Source organism: Panthera pardus, unplaced genomic scaffold (assembly GCF_024362965.1).
Source record: "Panthera pardus isolate Hobbes unplaced genomic scaffold, ASM2436296v1 HiC_scaffold_3, whole genome shotgun sequence".
NCBI lineage: Eukaryota > Metazoa > Chordata > Mammalia > Carnivora > Felidae > Panthera > Panthera pardus.
This window is the reverse complement of record NW_026526876.1, coordinates 57,871,756-57,887,169: the sequence shown is the minus strand read 5'-3', so window position 1 is coordinate 57,887,169 and position 15,414 is coordinate 57,871,756. Positions and strand designations below refer to the sequence as shown.

General features: G+C 50.7%; 1 protein-coding gene and 1 long non-coding RNA gene across 4 annotated transcripts; one reads left to right on the top strand and one right to left on the bottom strand.

The window, feature by feature from the left end:
• The first annotated feature begins 346 nt into the window (after nt 1-346).
• PIPOX (pipecolic acid and sarcosine oxidase) lies at nt 347-13,239 on the top strand. Of its 3 annotated transcripts, none has more exons than XM_019423725.2 (8): nt 347-523; nt 1,745-1,893; nt 9,117-9,330; nt 9,608-9,790; nt 10,789-10,941; nt 11,330-11,488; nt 12,079-12,154; nt 12,896-13,239. In XM_019423725.2, the coding sequence occupies exons 1-8, from the start codon at nt 410-412 to the stop codon at nt 12,937-12,939; spliced, it is 1,092 nt and encodes a 363-aa protein (XP_019279270.2). In that variant the 5' UTR covers nt 347-409; the 3' UTR covers nt 12,940-13,239. The 3 variants fall into 3 exon arrangements, with proteins under 3 accessions (XP_019279270.2, XP_019279269.2, XP_019279271.2); XM_019423724.2 differs by having other exon boundaries at nt 348-523; nt 12,590-13,239; XM_019423726.2 differs by lacking the exons at nt 347-523; nt 1,745-1,893 and adding an exon at nt 1,900-3,481 and having other exon boundaries at nt 12,590-13,239.
• LOC109251824 (uncharacterized) lies at nt 6,539-7,504 on the bottom strand. Its single transcript, XR_002073718.2, has 2 exons — nt 6,824-7,504; nt 6,539-6,682 (listed from the first exon to the last, which is right to left on the bottom strand). It is a non-coding gene; the product is annotated as an uncharacterized LOC109251824 (long non-coding RNA).
• Nucleotides 13,240-15,414: the final 2,175 nt, after the last annotated feature.

The following is a 15,414-nucleotide window of genomic DNA, read 5'->3' as shown; positions in this document are numbered from 1 at the left end:
GCCAGCAGGGGGAGGCAGCATTCCTGGTGCCCAGCTCGGTCTAGGAGGCATTGAAATTCCAGGGCCGAAGTCCCGAGACAAAGATCATAATGAGACAGGAAGGTGGCATGGGAAGGAGCCATTTGCATGACAATAATTGAGCCAAGAATAGAAAGCTAGAGGGATACAAGGGTGAGGCTGGCAGCTGAGCTGGGCTAAACCTCAGATCAGACTACCCAGCTCCACTCTGCAGGAGAGGTGGGGACTGAGCCCTATGCCAGGTTTTGTGGGGAGGGAGGGGTTGGGAGAAGGATGCAGCCCAGGGGATTGTGGGAATGCTGGCCAGGCTGGACTTTGCCCTACTCCTCCTCCTTCAGCCCAGAGGCTTCTTTGTGTGTGGGCTTTGTGGCTGTAGGACTAAGTGGGCATTATGGCTGCTCAGAAAGATCTCTATGATGCCATTGTGATCGGGGCAGGCATCCAGGGCTGCTTCACGGCATACCATCTGGCCAAACACAGGAAGAGGGTCATCCTGCTGGAGCAGGTACTATGTTCCCTTTGCACTCCTGACCTTAGGGACGGTCCCTCTCTCTTCCCCTAAAGAGAAGTTTCCAGAGCCAGCAGACTTTGGAGTGAGGTCTGATTGTCAAATTCTGTGCAGTTTGCGGCTTTGCTGCCTAGTGTATTTTGTGACAATGCAAAGAAACTTCCACCGTCCCTAAGACCCACACTGGGTTTCCAGGCTCATTGCCTCCTCTTACTGCCTCCCGGTTCCTGCCCTTGACAGAGAAGTGTCCGGGGCCCTGTTCTCTTCCTTCTTGCCAGTCAGTTTCTTCTGTGCCTTTTAAAATGGTTGATCTGGCCCGGAAAAGTAATCAGTTCTGCTTTGGGTAATCTCAAGTAAAAATAATTTTGCCCAGAGGCAAAAGCTGATTTGTCAGCCTAAGAGGTAGGATTCTTCCCTGGGTATTCCTGGCCTATCACGCTGGAACCCAGCAGAAGCTTCTGTTGCTTTCTCTCACCTCTGGTTGATGGCAGCCTTATTGTTTGATACACAGGCAGGACGACTTAGGTCTTATTTTTCCCTGTGGAAAAGGTGACCCCACGCGGGGCAGTGTACCCTGACCACGGCACATGTGGGTGGGCCCTGTGAGTCTCCAGGGTCCTTCCCCGGGCAGGTCCACCCAGCCCACCTTCCAGAGTCCTCTATCCTCCCGTCCTCTCTACAGCTATCCAGATGAGTTTTGATTTACCCTTCTTGGTAAATGAGCTACATTGGTTAGAAACCTTTTTCAACTTCTCTATCAGTTTTCTCAAAGCCTGAGGGATTCCTGGTTTAACCTTGCAGGAAACTCTCCATCCTCTGCTAAATCCCAAAGTGGCTCCCTTGTCCCGAGTGATCTGAAGCCACAGAGAAATAGCATCTGCCTCCTTGTCCATAAGACGAAGGGGGCTAGACTGGAATGATCTCAAAGGTTCTTTGTGATTCTGTTTCTCTAGGAGACTAGGTGGGGTGGGGTTACAGCAAGATGACCAAAGGCTAACTAACGAAGGGACTTTGGGATGTGAATAATGTTAGCAAAAGGGAAGCTGAGTTAGTGCTACTGAAAACTTTTGTGCCGATGGCTAAATCAGTAACTTGGCCGTGAAGGGAGACTGAATGGAAAGATCTGAAGGTGATGAGCTGGCTCCAGGGGGTGGAGATGAGGGGCTGGCAGCGTAAGGGGTAACAGCTTCGGCTGTCTCTCTTGTTTTCCGTCTCCAGTTCTTTCTACCGCACTCCCGAGGAAGCTCCCATGGGCAGAGCCGGATAATCAGAAGGGCATATCCTGAAGACTTCTACACCCAGATGATGGATGAGTGCTACCAGATATGGGCTCAGCTGGAGCATGAGGCTGGGACCCAATTACACAGGTTTGGGTGTGGGTGGGAGAATTCCTTGAATTGTGGGGCCCAGTGCCTGGGGGTGCTTGGAGTCTGTGAGGGGGCACCGCCATCAACACTTGAAATGTGGTGGAGGGACACAGGGCCCAGGGGAGTGCCAGACACGTGGAAGTATTGTGCCCACTGTCATGACGATTGCCCCACAGGGCCATCTGGCTCCTGCCTCACTCTGAGCTCCAGCACTGGGGTCAGACACATGTTCGAGGCTGGCAGAGGTTGTACTGGGAAGACTGCTGAAAAGGCACTGGGAGCAGATCTCCAGAGCTGGCTCCATGGAGCCATCTGAGACTCTTTTAGGGCAGAGATTGAAATCAAGGAGGAGGCTGCTGTCTTGATTTTTTTTTTAATGTTTATTTTTTTCTGAGAGAGAGAAAGCACTAGTGGGGGAAGGGCAGAAAAAGGGGGAACAGAGGATCTGAAGCGGGCTCAGTGCTAACAGCAGCGAGCCCTATGTGGGGCTGGAACTCACGAACCGTGAACTGCGAGATCATGACCTGAGCCAAAGTTGAATGCTCAACCAACTGAACCACCCAGGGACCCCTGTCTGGATTCTTTATATTCCTGCTAATATCATAGCCCTTCATGCTGGGTCCTCATCCCCAGAGTGACCTCTGTAATCCATGCATTCTCTCTGAATGCCTCTTCCTATAGGCCTCCTCTTCAGGCCCTGTTGCTTGCTGGAGATCTCGATTGTTCCCGTGGCTCTCTAACCCTTAAGACACTGTTGCCCCCCCCCCCAACCTCCACTGACCTTTCAAACACTCATGGGGAGGAAGGCAGACAACCCATCATGCGCAGAGAACTTGAACCACCCACCCCACGTCCCCTCCCACCTTCTCTGTGGCTCTTAACTGAACTTTCTACAAAATCACGGCTCTATCCTACAGGGTGGCAGTTATTTTAATGGCCAGGAACCAAGAGGTTACTGTTCTGTTGCAAAAACACCATTAACTTAAGCACAAAGTGAAATCCATTATGCAAATACAGCTAGGACAGCTAATTACAGATTTATTCCAGAGGCAGCTAATGCACCCAGCACCCAAATAAAGGAGCATGTCTTGCTGAGGGGTGGCCTGGCAAAGGGACCCCTCTCTGTCAGCCATCTGTGAATACTGCTGAATGTCTGGTAGTAAAAGAAGTGCCAAGGCCACGGAGGGATCGCTTCTTCCCAGCGGACACGGAGGGAGGCAACTAAGATGTTGGGAGAGTGATGTTATGAGAGTGTCTGGAACCTTTCAGAGGGAACATGGTTCTGGAGACAGGCTTGGACTTGACTTGGTGCTCTACCTCTTACGGACTGCGTGACACTGGAAAAATTTCTATACCTCTCTTTGCCTCATTTTTTCCTCACAGGGCTTTGTGGGGATGAAACGAGACTCTTAGGAAGTACTTGGCATAGTCCCTAGCACCTTCTGATAAGTGGTAGCTCCTACGACCTCTTCCGGGTCAGCAGTATCCTATCTGCATTGCACAAGGCAGGAAGAAGGGCAGGAGGAGACACGTGGGGCGTAGCAACCATGGACAAACCGCTGCTGGAGAGAGGGAAAGGAACCGCTGGGTAGGAGAGTCTCATAATCTCAATCCTTTCCTTGGCAGGAATTTGGAAGGGCTTTGGGACCAGGCCGACCTGCTCTACACGTCAGCTCCGACACATTTAGCTATATGGTTTAACTCTACGAGACTCAGTTTTCTCATCTGTAAAGTAGGGGTATCTATTTCATGGGGCTGCTGTGAGGATAAGTATGTGAAGGGCTTAGAGTAGTACCTGACAAGTCCCTCGTCATCACTGACACCATCATCACCTATTTAATGCTTGTGATAAGAGACTAAGGCTGTTTTAAAAGGACTCAACACCGGTTAACTCATTTATTTCTCCCCGCAGCCCTTTGAGAGATTTGTTACTGAGTAGTCAGGGTCCTATTCCTGCAAATCACAGGATTACTATACTCCTCGTTAGTCTAGAATAGGGCTTGGCGAACTTTTCCCGGAAATGGCCACATAGTATTTTAGGCTCTGCAGACCATATGGTCTCTGTTGTAACTATTCAGCTCTGCCAATTACCCAACTCCTGCCATTGTAGTGTGAAAGCAGCCACAGATGATATGTAAATAACTGAGTGTGGCTGGGTGCCAATAAAACTTTATTCACGGACGCTGACATTTCATATTCTTCTCATGTCATGAAATGTTCTTTTGTTTTTTGTTTTTTTTTAATCAACCACCAAAAAAAATACAAAAATCATCTTGGCTTGTGTGACAAACAAAAACAGGTGGTAGACCTGATCTGGTTCCCGGGTCATGGTCTGCTGGCCCCTGGCTTAGCAGATACCACAGACTGGTTACTTTGTCCATCCCCTCTGTCCCAATAAATTCGTGTCTAAATCATCCCTGGTGGAAAGACTACTAATGTTTATTTAAAGATAGGGACAGGGGAGCCTGGGCAGCTCAGTCGGTTGAGTGTCCCACTTCGGCTCAGGTCATGATCTCGCGGTCCGTGAGTTCGAGCCCCGCGTCGGGCTCTGTGCTGACAGCTCAGAGCCTGGAGCCTACTTTGGATTCTGTGTCTCCCTCTCTCTCTGTCCCTACCCTCCCCCTTTTTCTCTCTCTCTCTCTCAAAAATAAATAAACATTAAAAAAATTAAAGACAGGTACATATTGGGGCACCTGGGTGGCTCAGTTGGTTGAGCTTCCGACTTTGGCTCAGGTCATGATCTCATGGTTCATGAGTTCGAGCCCCACATCGGGCTCACTGCTGTCAGGGGAGAGCCTGCTTCAGATCCTCTGTCTCCCTCGCTGTCTGCCCCTCCCCCACTTGCACGCATGTGCGTGTGCACGCGCTCTCTCTCAAAAATAAATAAAAACGTTAAAAAAAAAAAAAGACAGGGACGTATGATAGCCCCTCTTAAAAGACCACTCTGATGCCTAGAATCCCCAGTTATGAAAAAGAAAGAGTACAATGAATGTGCTTTGGAAAACCTTCCGAGTTCTACAGAGTGCTAGGTGTGTTGCTATTATTATTTGAATCATTATCACGTCCTTTCTTGTGGCTAATCTGATTGACTCGGGCAGGCTAATTTCTTTGGTTCTTTTCTTTAGGAACACAGCACGGATACTTCCCGTTCCAATTCTTTTCGCTTTTATTCTTAATTCTGATTTTCTACAATGATGCATCATCTCTGGTGTTCTTATTCTCCGAGGTTCTTCCCGGAGAACCAGCACAACATCATGATCTAACCGGTAGATACAGATGTATTTACTTAAGGCCACTGCACAATGATTAAAAAAGCAAACAAACAGACCACCAAACATCTTCAGGAGTTGCCGGTGAAGGTGGTTGTCCGATTCTTTTCATTCTGTTCTGCCTCTTCCTGTGACGGTGGCATACTAAACATGGGTGGGCTCAGGATATTTGCATATATTCTGGGTACAGACAATGACACAGGTGCCGGATCACAAGGTCCGAGTCTTTTGTGACGGGTACAGCCAGGACGCTGATACCACCAGCAAATCCCAGCTCTGGGGCCCAGCTCTTGCTTGCCCCGCCTTCTCCCTTTGAGTCCTAATATCTAGCTCCTGACCCAGGCTGCCCCTGCTTAGCTGACAATATCAGACAAGATCACAGCCGTAGGCAGTACAGCTGCTGGCAGAACCTGGTGGCCCCCTCCGCAGCTGCTGCTTCCTGTGTCTGTGAAGTGCCTGGCTTGTCAGCCACATCCCCTCCCTGGAGCAGAGTCTTTGTTAACCAATTCCACCTCGGCCCACTGAGCGGAAGATGAAACGCCAAGAGCTCCTCCAAAACCAACAAAGACAGCAGCCATTACCAAGTCCCCTCCCCAAGGTGACTCTGGGAGCTGGCTTGCCGTGCACTTTAAACCCCCAGAGGAGAAAACGGGAGCCTGGGATGGGAGGTGGCTGACGCGGGGTGCGCTGCCTGCCCCTCCCGATTCCTGCTGGCTCCATCCGGCGCCCTGGCCTCCTATAGGAATGGATGGAAATCCCCTATCACCAGCTCCTTACATCATGTCCGAGGCTTTAGTCGGCCAGAGGAGTCAACAAGGCCCTTGGGAGGATTCTTCGATTACCTCTTCCTAGTGCTGGATCCGGCTGGGGTTGGAGGAAGACGCCCGTTCACACCACACGCTCTGCGCTCAGCTGACCGCGTACTGGGAGCTGGTAGCTGCACTCCTTCCAGGGTTCCCTGACAACCCAGCTTCGCTTCAAGGTGCTCTCTTTCTGGGCCAGCCCTGACCAGGCATTTCCTGGACAAATTTTTTTTTTTTTTTCCTTGCGACGGCCTTGTCTCCTCTCATTCCTCCCCTCCCCTAACTTTGTAGCCTAGGTCTGAGCAGAAAGAGAGCACAGGGAGACCCAGAGCACAGGGGTGAGAAATTGATGCAGAACTAGCCGGTCTGTTTATTGGGATCTAGGAAAAGCCATTAAGAAAATAAGCATTTAAATGATTTCAATCCGCCCATGGAACTCATCTATCTTCATACTGGGGGGAAAAGGCCCATTCTCTGATCCCGGTTTTGACTGACTGATTTCCAATTCTCTAAGCATTTCCCACAGGAGCCTCTCACCTATCTCCCATAATGACAGGCCTTTGCATTTCCAGGCAGTGTTTTACATTTATTTCCGATTTGCTCATAATGGTCAAAAATCTCTCTCCAATCGGAGGCATTTCTCCAGCCGTGCGCGGTTTCCCTCAGGCCAAATAGCTCAGCTGTGATCCACGGAAAATGAGAATTTCCCAAACGCATCTTCGGACCAGGGGAGGGTCCAGCATCACAAATTCAGATGGAAAATTTCCCACTGTTAGATCAATATCTGGGCTAAGAAATAAATGCCACAGGGGCAGAGAGCTGGAGCAAAATGATTACAATTGGCACAATTACACTCACCGGCGGAATCAGCTCACTGATTACTCCTAGGGACGGGAGCGCCCGCTTCATCCACCGCAGGATGGCTTGGGAATTAGAACATCACTCAGCGTTTCATAATTCGACTGATTTGCCCGTTGTCTTGGCATGAGTTTGTTTTCCCCATACAGTACATTCCTGTAAGAGGGGTTCTTACTTCAGGGGAAGAAAGAAGGAAGAAAGGGAGGGAGGGTGGGAGAGAGGAAGGGAGGAAAGAAAGTGACCGAGTCTCCGAGTCTACGGGGAGAGACCGAGAGACGGAGGTTGCTCTGTTGCAGGCAGGGGTTGGAATACGTTGCTCTGAAATTTCTGAGCCAGGGATCTGACATTGTAACCACGGAGGTGAGGGTTCAGCCAGGTCTTTCCCAGAATTCTCCCCAGCCACAGCCCCAGAGGGTAGAAAGTGCTCAAGAACATATCCTTGCATGACTTCTGAATCATCCTCTCCACTGAGAAGTCTACCAGGCAAGTTTTCATTCCCTGAGAACCCATCTGAAGTCCTTTTGGGGGCCACGGGGAAAGGACCCGGCTGGCGAGTGGGGATTCGACAGCATCTTTCCTCTGCTAAGCTTTGAAGAGGCAGAGGCTCTCACTGCTTTCTCACCAGTGGTGGATGCCGGGTAGGCGGGGGCCGTGGCCAATGGATTGGCCACGCTGCGCGGCTCTGTGTACTGACACCGGCCCTGGGGCCTGCTGTGTCCCTACCCCCTCCCAATCTTCTCTTTAATCCCCCAACCAGATAATGTGGGATTTGGAAGCATGTAATATCCATGAGACTCCATTATAGGCTATTACGAGCTTTATACACAGTACCTGGGGGATGTACCAGGCTGATGCTGGTCACTGCGGCTGCCGAAAGCGAGAAGGGACTACAGCAACAGTCCCGAGGTCCAAAGTGACCCTTCTATGGTTTAGATCAGTTTCCCCCAAAAGGGAGCTCTGGTCTCTTGTGACAGAGAGACAGGAAAGTATTCAAGAGAAACAGATTTCACTCCCCCAGAGAGTAAGAAGCATAAAAGGACGTATAGGGAGAGACAAAACCATAAAGTCACTGAATTAATTGCTGGAACCCTAAGAGACCATCTACTGGTGTTTCTGCAGGAGGGTGCTATTGGCATTGGGGTAGGATCTTCCTGAGCATTGCAGGTTTAGCGTCCCCGGCCCCTGCCCACTAAATGTGAGTGGCAACGCCTAGGCACTGTGATGACTAAATAAATGGCCCGCGCCATTCACATGCCCTAGGGTTGGGCGGTACCACCCTGGGGTGGCACCACCGATGGTCCAACAGGCACGTGTTCCAGGGGAACGTGGGGCCTGGAAGAGTGTGCAACAAGAGCAAGGTCCCGGGGATGTCCCAGGATGGGACCCAGAGCCAGGTGTCCCGATTTAGGATCCTTTCCATAAGACAGGCAGCCCCCAAGGAGGAACCAAGCACAGGCCAGCGCAGCAGGGGACAATAAGTCATATGACAAGAAAAGGGACAAAGGAAAAGAAACAGCAGGGGGTGGCGTGGGGGCAAAGAGACTAGAGATCAGGGGCACGTGGGTGGCTCAGTGGGGTTAAGCATCTGACTCTTGATTTCAGCTCAGGTCATGACCTCACGGTGTGTGAGTTTGACCCCCGAGTTGGGCTCTGCGCTGACAGCACTAAGTCTGCTTGGGATTCTCTCTCCCTGGCTCTCTGCCCTCCCCCCACCCACACTCTCAATCTCTCTCTCAAAACAAATAAATAAACTTAAAAAGAATACAGATCAGAATAGTGAATGGATCAAGGGAGGGAGGAAGAGGAAGAAACACCTTTCCAGGTGAGGATTTCAGATGTCTGCCCTCTGGAAGGACAAGCAAACCAACAGTGAGAGTCCAGGGTGGACTTAGGAATGGGCTGGCAGCCCGCTCAAGAATACTGACCGCGACCCTAACAACAGCATTGAGATGACTTTACCCATTCTTTTTATTGTTAATTTTTTAAATCTTTTTAAGTAAGCTCCAAGCCCAGTGTGGGGCTTGAACCTACGTTCCGGACATCAAGAGTTGTGTGCTCTGCTGACTGAACCAGCCAGGCGCCCCTGACTTTACCAGTTCTTTGAACAGGAGGCTGAGACCTCCTTGATGGGACCCTTGCTGAAGAATGAGACAGAAGGGCCCAGGACCCTGACTCATACCCTCACCCACGTGCCTTTTTTTTTTCTTTTTTTTTTCCTTTTCTTTCTTTCTTTCTTTCTTTCTTTCTTTCTTTCTTTCTTTCTTTCTTTCTTTCTTTCTTCTTTTTTTTACAGGCAGACGGGGCTACTGCTGCTGGGAATGAAGGAGAATTCAGAATTAAAAACGATCCAGGCTACTTTGTCTAGACAGGGCGTGGAGCACCAGTGCCTTTCAGCTGAGGAGCTGAAACAACGTTTCCCCAATGTTCTGTTGGCTAGGGGAGAAGTGGGGGTCTTGGACAAGTCCGGAGGAGTTCTCTATGCAGACAAGGCCCTCAGAGCCCTGCAGGTAGTGTGTGCGGCTTTTGGGGGCAACGCAGCCCCTGCGGTGGTTCCAATCTGCCGTCTCCCAATCACCTTGGCCGGATGAGGGCCTTTGCCCTGCTGGCTTCATTCTCGACCTTTTGGGCAGGCGGTCTTATAGGCCCTGCTAGGCCTGGTCTTTACGGGACAGGGGGTCTGGAGTCGGAGCCCTCTCTTCCGCCCTAAGTGAAGGACTTTGTTCACCAGGGTGAACCACATAACTATGTAACTAACTTGCCCTTCCCCGCTGCCGCCCTTTTTAGGATGCAATTCGACATTTGGGAGGCCTAGTGTGCGATGGAGAGAAGGTGATGGAGATAAAACCGGGGTTCCCAGTCACAGTGAAAAGTACGGCCGGGATCTACCAAGGCAAGAGCTTGGTCATCACAGCGGGCCCTTGGACCAACCAGCTCCTCCGTCCCCTGGGAATAGAGCTGCCTCTGCAGGTAAGGGGAGCTGGAAGCCTGAGCGTTGGTGCTTAGGAGAAGAAACCTTGGCGTCAGACGGACTCAGGTCTGAGTCCTAGATCTGCCACTTGCTACCAGATGACCTTGGGCAAATTAGGATACCTCATGAGCCTCAGTTTTATAACCTGTCAAATGGGGATATGACTGTTGGAGAATTAAATTATGTAATAAATATGAAGCCCTTAGGAAATGGCTTGACCTGTAGTAAGCGTTCCATAAATCTGAGGTATTATTAACTCTGGGAGGGGGAGGGGGAGAGAGAGAGAGAGAGAGAGAGAGAGAGAGAGAGAGAGAAGTACGGCCGGCTGTAAATAAATATTAAAAAAACAAGACTGGAAGAAGAGACAGATGCAGAGATCTTTGTACCTCATATCAAAATGTAACATGTCGGGAGCCTGGGTGGCTCAGTTGGTTGAGCGTCCGACTTTGACTCAGGTTGTGATCTCACGGTTCGTGACTTTGAGCCCCATATTGGGCTCGCTGCTGTCAGCACAGATCCTGCTTCAAATCTCTGTCCCCCTCTCTCTCTCTGCCCCACCCCCACTGGTTCTCTCTCTCTCTCTCTCTTTCAAAATCAATAAATAAACTTAAAAAAAACAATGGAACATGTCAATGACGTGAGAATTGGGTGAAACAACGATGGACGAGTTAAGAGGGGGCACCCAGCTTGTATTCAAGAGCTACAGGACCCCAGAAGAAACTGTTCTTTTATAGTTTCAGGGCTTCCCCCCCCCTTTTTTTAATGCTTATTTATTTTTGAGAGACAAAGAGAGCGTGCGTGGGGGAGGGGCAGAGAAATCAGGAGACACTGAATTCGAAGCAGGTGCCAAGCTGTCAGCAAAAGCCTGAGGCGGGGCTCGAACCCATGAATCGTGAGATCATGACCTGAGGTGAAAGTCGGACCTTAACCGACTGAGCCACCCAGGCGCCCCCATGGCTTTCCCCCTTTATCTCCCACTTCCTCTCTCTGCTTCAAGACCCTGCGAATCAATGTGTGTTATTGGCGAGAGAAGGTTCCCGGAAGCTATGGTGTGTCCCAGGCCTTTCCTTGCTTCCTAGGCCTGGGCCTCAGCCCGGCTCCCCACCACATCTACGGGCTGCCCTCCGGAGAATATCCAGGGCTGATGAAGGTGAGCGGAAAGGCCCAGAGAAGGCTGGCAGGGGCCCATGCAGATTTGGGCCAGCTGCTCTAATGTCCTTTTCAACAGATCCCTCCGAACCCCCCTCCCTTTCGGGGAGCAGAAGGAGCAGGAGAAGAATACTTCACCATTCCCTATTTGCAGCACAAGACCCCCAGCTGTCCTGAGGCAGCAAAGGGAGCCCTTCCTTTGCAAACACAGGGTTGGAGGGGGAAGGAACAGCTAAGGCAACCTGGAGTGGCAACACACACAGCATCGGTCAGGACTGGGGAAGGCTGGGATGATGGATGGGGGCCCTCTGTGAGAGCCTGCCCCCTGGGCTGGGGGGTGTGCAGGAAGGCCGGCCCTCGCAGCTCACACCGCTCTGATTGGGAGCTAGGTCTGCTATCACCACGGCAACAATGTAGATCCTGAGGAGCGGGACTGCCCGGAAGCATTCTCAGACATCCAAGACGTCCAGATCCTGGGCCGCTTTGTCAGAGATCACTTACCTGACCTAGAGCCCACGCCTGCCCTTTTGGAGCCCTGCTTGTACACGGTAAGGGTGTGGGCGGCGGGGCAGGCCCCTCTCACAGCCCCGGAGAACAGGGGAAGGAGACAGAACTCAGCACTGCTCAGGCTCACATCTAATTGACCCCTGACATGATATGTGACTTGAAACAAATGAGCTTATTTCCGTGGGTCGGTTCACCTCTACCGGAGAAGCCCCGCTAGAGGTTATTCATATTCCTTTTCATTAGCACACGAGGCTGATGCCTGGCTGCCCCTCGCTATGTTTCCCAGAAGAGCTCTAAAAGATTTTTTGGCAAGATGTTCTAGTTGAACAGGCCTTAGGCACGAAGAGAAGAGACAGATGTCACCAGGGCCTGAGGCATCTTGGCTAAAGTTAGTTTACACGCATTAACTGAGCACCTACTGTGTTCATAGCTCTGTCTGAGAAGAGAGGCAGATGGACAAATGAGAAAGACTGTCGCACCCGGAGGGGGCACTGGCATGCAGAACGCATCCTTGTGCCCCGTTCCCATTTTTTCTGGAAAGCAACCCAGCCTGGTCCCCTCCCTCCCTTGCCTGCGGCTCTTCCTCTTCTTTCTATCCTCAGAGGACACAGGTGTGATCGTTTCTTTCTAGAACACCCCTGATGAGCACTTCATTCTTGATCGACACCCAAAGTATGACAACGTTGTCATCGGTGCTGGATTCTCTGGTGAGCCTGAGCAGGGGAAGACGTGCCTTAAAGCTGACCTATTTCAGTACCAGGCAGAATGTTGTTTTTTCTTTCTTTCTTTCTTTCTTTCTTTCTTTCTTTCTTTCTTTCTTTCTTTCTTTCTTTCTTCTTTCTTTTTAATGTTTATTTATTTATTTTGAGAGAGAGAGAGAGAGAGAGAGAGCTCAAGCGGGGCAGGGGCAGAGAAAATGGTGTTTTCTGCGCTCTTGGCCGGCCAAAGTCTAGACTCGACTGTAAAAAGGTGCTGGGTGGTGCAATCAGAGAAGAAAGGATAGCTCTGGTGGGAGGCAGCTTCCAGTTTTGGGATGCGGACCAAGAAGAGAGGTGGCCTTATTTGGGGACAGGGTAGCGGACATGCAGGGACCCCAGCCGCTGTCTCTGAGGAGGCTTGACAACCTGCTCTCCTTTCCCTAGGACATGGATTCAAGCTCTCCCCTGTTGTGGGGAAGATCCTGTATGAATTAAGCATGAAATTAACGCCATCCTATGACTTGACACCTTTTAGAATGAGCCGCTTCCCCGGCCTGGGCAAAGCCCACCTCTGACCCCTGGCCAGCGCCTCCTTTTTGTACACTGGAGCCGGGAATAAAGCCCTTTGGCTGTAACATGCCCTCGTGTTCTCCTGCCTCTCTTGAGTCCCCTGTCAACGCCGCATGATTGAATCGACCTTCTCTCCCTGGCCAGCTCGCCAGTCCTCACTACTTTTTTTGCTTCCGGAAGGTCAACCAGATATTCCACAATCACAGAGTAGCGAGGACCTTTGAGATGGCTGTCTCAATAAGGAGGACGCGTAAGGAGTGGCTCACGGGACCAAAGCAGTTGTTAAAATTCTCTTCGCTGAGGCATTTGATAAACCTGGGGTGGATGCGACTAACGCTGCCCAGGGGAGGGCAAACAGAACGATGTGTAGACCGCTGCTGCCCTTGGAGTTCCTTTTGCGAAAGCTGGAGCCACCCTCCATCACAAACTCCCATAAAATCTGGCTCACCTTGGGTGCACAATAAATGTTTGTTGGGAAAAATGTGTTGAGCAAACAAATAAATAAAAAGCTGCATTGCACTAAAGTCTGCGGTGGGCTGTATTTTCCATGCGACCTTATTTCTCAGAGACTTTAATTGTCTAACTCAGCACCCCAGAGTCCATTATCCCAGGAATCCTTGGGGTCTTCATCCTCTCAGGGCACCGCGCCCTCTCTCCCTGGATTCTTTGTCTGGTTCTCGTCCTCTCTCTGGTTCTGCGAAGACGCTTAGCTCCCCAGTCTCTCATTAGGGTGTATTGTCAGGTCCTTATGAAGATGGAGTTGTTATACCAGAAAGGAAGAGAGAGGCACACTCGCTTAGAAACCCTGTTCAATGTTTGAATGTTAAATGTGCCATTTTATTATCATTAGGATTGCTCCCACTTAATGAAACGGCATTAGCACCGAGTCGGCTGGCCTCCTCGCACTAATTGCTTTGGAAGGGAACAGGCTCATAACTACCCCAGGGTGGGTGGAGGGGTGAGGGGGGTAACAGGGACTCGAGCGGGGCCCATCGAGCTCCGTCGAAACCCCAGCAGGAGCAGCTCCAGACCGGGCCAGTGTGACTTGAGAAAAGGCCTGCTCTGGGGAGAGAAAAACTGGGACCAGCTGGGGTGGAAATGTCAGGAGGAGGCAGTGAGTGGGAAGAGAGGGAAATGGGAATAGGAGTAAAAAATATCCCCAAAGGAAAGACAACACAGAGGAGATTGCCTCGTAGGCCTAGGCACACGGATCGGTGCTGATTTCTCCAGGGAGTTGTAAAAGCCAGCCAGTCTCCCGCGCCCCAGCCAGGCCTGCTTCTTAGGTGCTCTCCGAGGCTCCCCTGCACCTCAGCCTCCATAAAGTGGGAATAATCACGTCCGCAGAGTAGGAATAACGCTGAGGTGATGCCAAGCGCCAGGAGCCAGACAGACGCAAAAGGACAAACACTGGAGGATTTCACCCACAGGTGACGCTTAGGGCAGATTCACAGGGACGGGAAGTGGATGGTCGCTTCCGGGGAGCTGAGGAGAGGGGGGAATGGGGAGTTCGTGTGTAAGGGATGCAGGCTTTCGGTTCGGGAAGATAACAAAGTTGTGCAGATGGTGGTGATGGCTTCACAACACCGTGGTTTAACACATTACAAACACAAACGTGGTTTAAGAGAGTGTACTCAATGCCACGGAACGGTGACACTTAAAGATGATTAAAATGGGCAGCGCCTGGGTGGCTCAGTCGGTTGAGCGACCGACTCTTGATTTCGGCTCAGGTCCTGATCTCTCAGGTTTGTGAGATCGAGTGCCGAGTTGGGCTCGTGCTGCCAGCTGGGAGCTGGCTTGGGATTCTCTCTCCCTCTCTCTCTCTGCCCCTCCCCTGCTTGAGCACTCGCACGCACACCCTCTCTCCCTCTCAAAAATAGAATAACAGGATACTTATTCTATTGAGTATTAAGTATAAGTATTCTGTTATTTATTTATTTTTATAAAGATTTCCATTTTTATAATGTTTATTTTCGAGAGAGAGAGAGAGAGAGAGAGTGAGCAGGGGAGGGGCGGAGAGAGAGAGGCAGAGGATCCGAAGCAGGCTCTGCACTGACAGCAGAGAGCCTGATACGGGGCTCAAACTCACAAACTGTGAGATCATGACCCGAGCCGAAGTTGGACCTTACGCGACTGAGCCACCCAGGCACCCCTGTAAATAAACGTTAAAAAATGATGACAAAGGTACGTTTTATGTCACGTATATTTTATCACAATAAAAAAATGGGAATAATAACACTGACCAACTTTACAAGGGTGTGTGAGGATCAAAAGAGATCACTCGTTCAATGTACAATTTTTTTTTTTTTTTTGAGAAAGAAAGAGGGCACACGTGAGCAAGGGGCAGAGAGAGAGAGAGAGAGACAGAGACAGAGAGAATCCCAGGAGGGGCAGAGGGAGAGAGAAATAAAGAGGGAGAGACAAGTGGAGCTCACCGGAAGCGGGGGTTGAGCTCACCCCACGTGGGACTCGAACTGACGAACCATGAGATCATGACCTGAGCCCAAGCCAGATGCTTGGCGACTGAGCCACCCGGGCGCCCCAATACACGTTTATTGAAATTCTGCTATGTGCCGGGGACTGTGCTAGGCATCCTGGATGTGTCTGTGAACAAAACATGAAAACTCTGCTCTTGTGGCGTTCACCCAGTCCAATGTGAAGACCTATAAACAGTACGCATGAATAAATTTTATCATAATTTA